The sequence below is a fragment of the Lipotes vexillifer genome, unplaced genomic scaffold, assembly GCF_000442215.2.
Source record: "Lipotes vexillifer unplaced genomic scaffold, Lipotes_vexillifer_v1.1 scaffold1486, whole genome shotgun sequence".
Lineage (NCBI taxonomy): Eukaryota > Metazoa > Chordata > Mammalia > Artiodactyla > Lipotidae > Lipotes > Lipotes vexillifer.
This window is the reverse complement of record NW_006779719.1, coordinates 279,315-281,244: the sequence shown is the minus strand read 5'-3', so window position 1 is coordinate 281,244 and position 1,930 is coordinate 279,315. Positions and strand designations below refer to the sequence as shown.

Sequence of the window (1,930 nt, the reverse complement as noted above, 5' to 3'; positions counted from 1 at the left end):
TTTTTTTTTTTTTAAAAAAAAAAAAAAAAAAAAGCTATTCCCAGTGTTCCACAGAAGTAGAAGCCTGTCTTCTTACCACATCCAGCTAGTGGTGAGTTCTCTAGGCTAATTTAGGGGTGAAGGGGAGAGTTGGCTGGGAAGGCCACAGAGCAGAGCAGTCAATCAATTGCTTTGCCCAAGGGCCAGACTCAAAATAAAGGCAAGGAATGTTGAGAGGAAGAGCACCTGGCATAAACCATGCTAGGGGTCCCTCAACTTCTTCAGTGTTTTTGAGCAGTACAGTGAGGGCAGTAACAATCATGTACCAACACAAGCTTTTGTTACTGTCACCTGGTTCCTCTCCCTGGTACAGAGGTTCATCTGATTCTTTCCTTCCTAATCTTCTATCTCCATCAATGACATGGCATTTTCCGCTTATGTGCAACCAATCACCATTCAAGAGAAGCAGAAATGTAACCATCCAGAAGGTGCATTCAGACTGATGATGAAATAAGGCTGGCCACCTTGTACAGGAGCCAGTGCAAAATTAAACACATCAACAGGGCCCAGAAAGCTTTGAGGACCAACCACAAACCCTCTCCTCCTTCAATTTGCAGGTAGGTTTTTCCTTTTTTTTCTTGAACTGATTTTCCCAATTTGGGATAACCAGACAGAAGCTTTTAAATACATGAGTCATTTCAGGGGGCCAGTTGAAACTCGGAGACAATTCAACTTCATATGGGTTTAAATGGGGCCTTATTTTTCATGTATCCGCCTTCGCAGGGCAAAAAGAGAGCTTGGAAGCCTATAGTTTAGCACTTGTCACCAATCCTTTACTAAAGTCAAGGCAATTAGGCCCATGATTGTTAAAATTTTATCTCAATGCTCCTGTCCTGCACAAATCAATCACAGCCACTGCTGAAAAAAAACACAGAATTTTTAAAAATTCTTTAATCCACACCCAAGGAGATGTGTGAGGGCTGCTGAGAAATCATGACAACAGGGACAGCCGGTGGTGTCCAAGGGAGCAGCTGCTTCTGAGACCTGTTTTGGGACAGGGGACAAAACCAACCAGTGGTACTTTTCTCTCCAGATTTCTTTCCATCTTTACATCTGCCGATTCACCACATTTCGGTCCAACAAACTGTTTTTCTCCATTGCGAGGTTTACAGCGAGAGCAAGAGGGACTCAAGACAAGCGAGGGGGCGATGTCTGGGATATGTTGCAACACGTAATGCTGGAAAACGTGTAGCTGTTTACTACCAGCTCCCGGGAGACGCCGAGCGCCGAGCGCAGAAGAGCTCAGCCCCTGGTGCGCGGCCCCGCCTTCCACACAGCCTCCTGCGCGTTCGTTCGGGTGTGGGGGCGACATGCAAGGAGCCCTCCCCAACCCGCCCCGGAGGCTCCTTGTGCGCCGGCCCCCAGGGCATCAGCGAGGTCTCCCTTCGCGCCCCACGCCCACGCTGCGCGCTGCCCGCCCCGGAGTTACCTCGGAGGCCGGGGTTGTCGTCTCTGGCCCGAATCTTTCGGATTTTGACAGGGCGCCCGCTCAGAGTAGACAGGACCAGACGCTGGCGCAAGAAGTTGCAGCCCGCGTAGCTGAGGGAGTGCGCCTGGGTCGCCATGTGCACGCCCTCTGCAACGGCGCGGGCGGCCGGGGCGAGGCGACTTCGGACGGGCGCGGGTATCGCGGCGACGGCGGCGACGGCGACAGCGGCAGTGGCGGCCCGGGCTCCCTCCCGCGGCCCCGCAGCCCCAGGCGCGTCCACGTGGTTTGGAACAGGAAGGGAGAGAGACGATACACCGGGTCAGAGGGGAGTGGGGCGGAGCCGGTGACCGCCTCTCCGCCTCCCGGCCTGGCTGGGGGCGGACCCCGCACCGGGCCACTCCGCTATTGGCTGGTGCAGGATCAGGGCGGTGTCCGGGACGCACCGCTATAGGCCTGTACTGG

General features: G+C 53.9%; 1 protein-coding gene across 1 annotated transcript in view; it reads right to left on the bottom strand.

Annotated features, from left to right (window-relative positions):
• RCL1 (RNA terminal phosphate cyclase like 1) overlaps window positions 1-1,604 on the bottom strand; it is a 59,438-nt gene extending 57,834 nt beyond the window's left edge. Inside the window, exon 1 of the mRNA XM_007452925.1 lies at window positions 1,469-1,604. Within this exon, the coding sequence (XP_007452987.1) occupies window positions 1,469-1,604 (136 nt within the window). The remainder of the gene's footprint in view (window positions 1-1,468) is intronic.
• Between the last annotated feature and the right edge of the window lie 326 nt (window positions 1,605-1,930).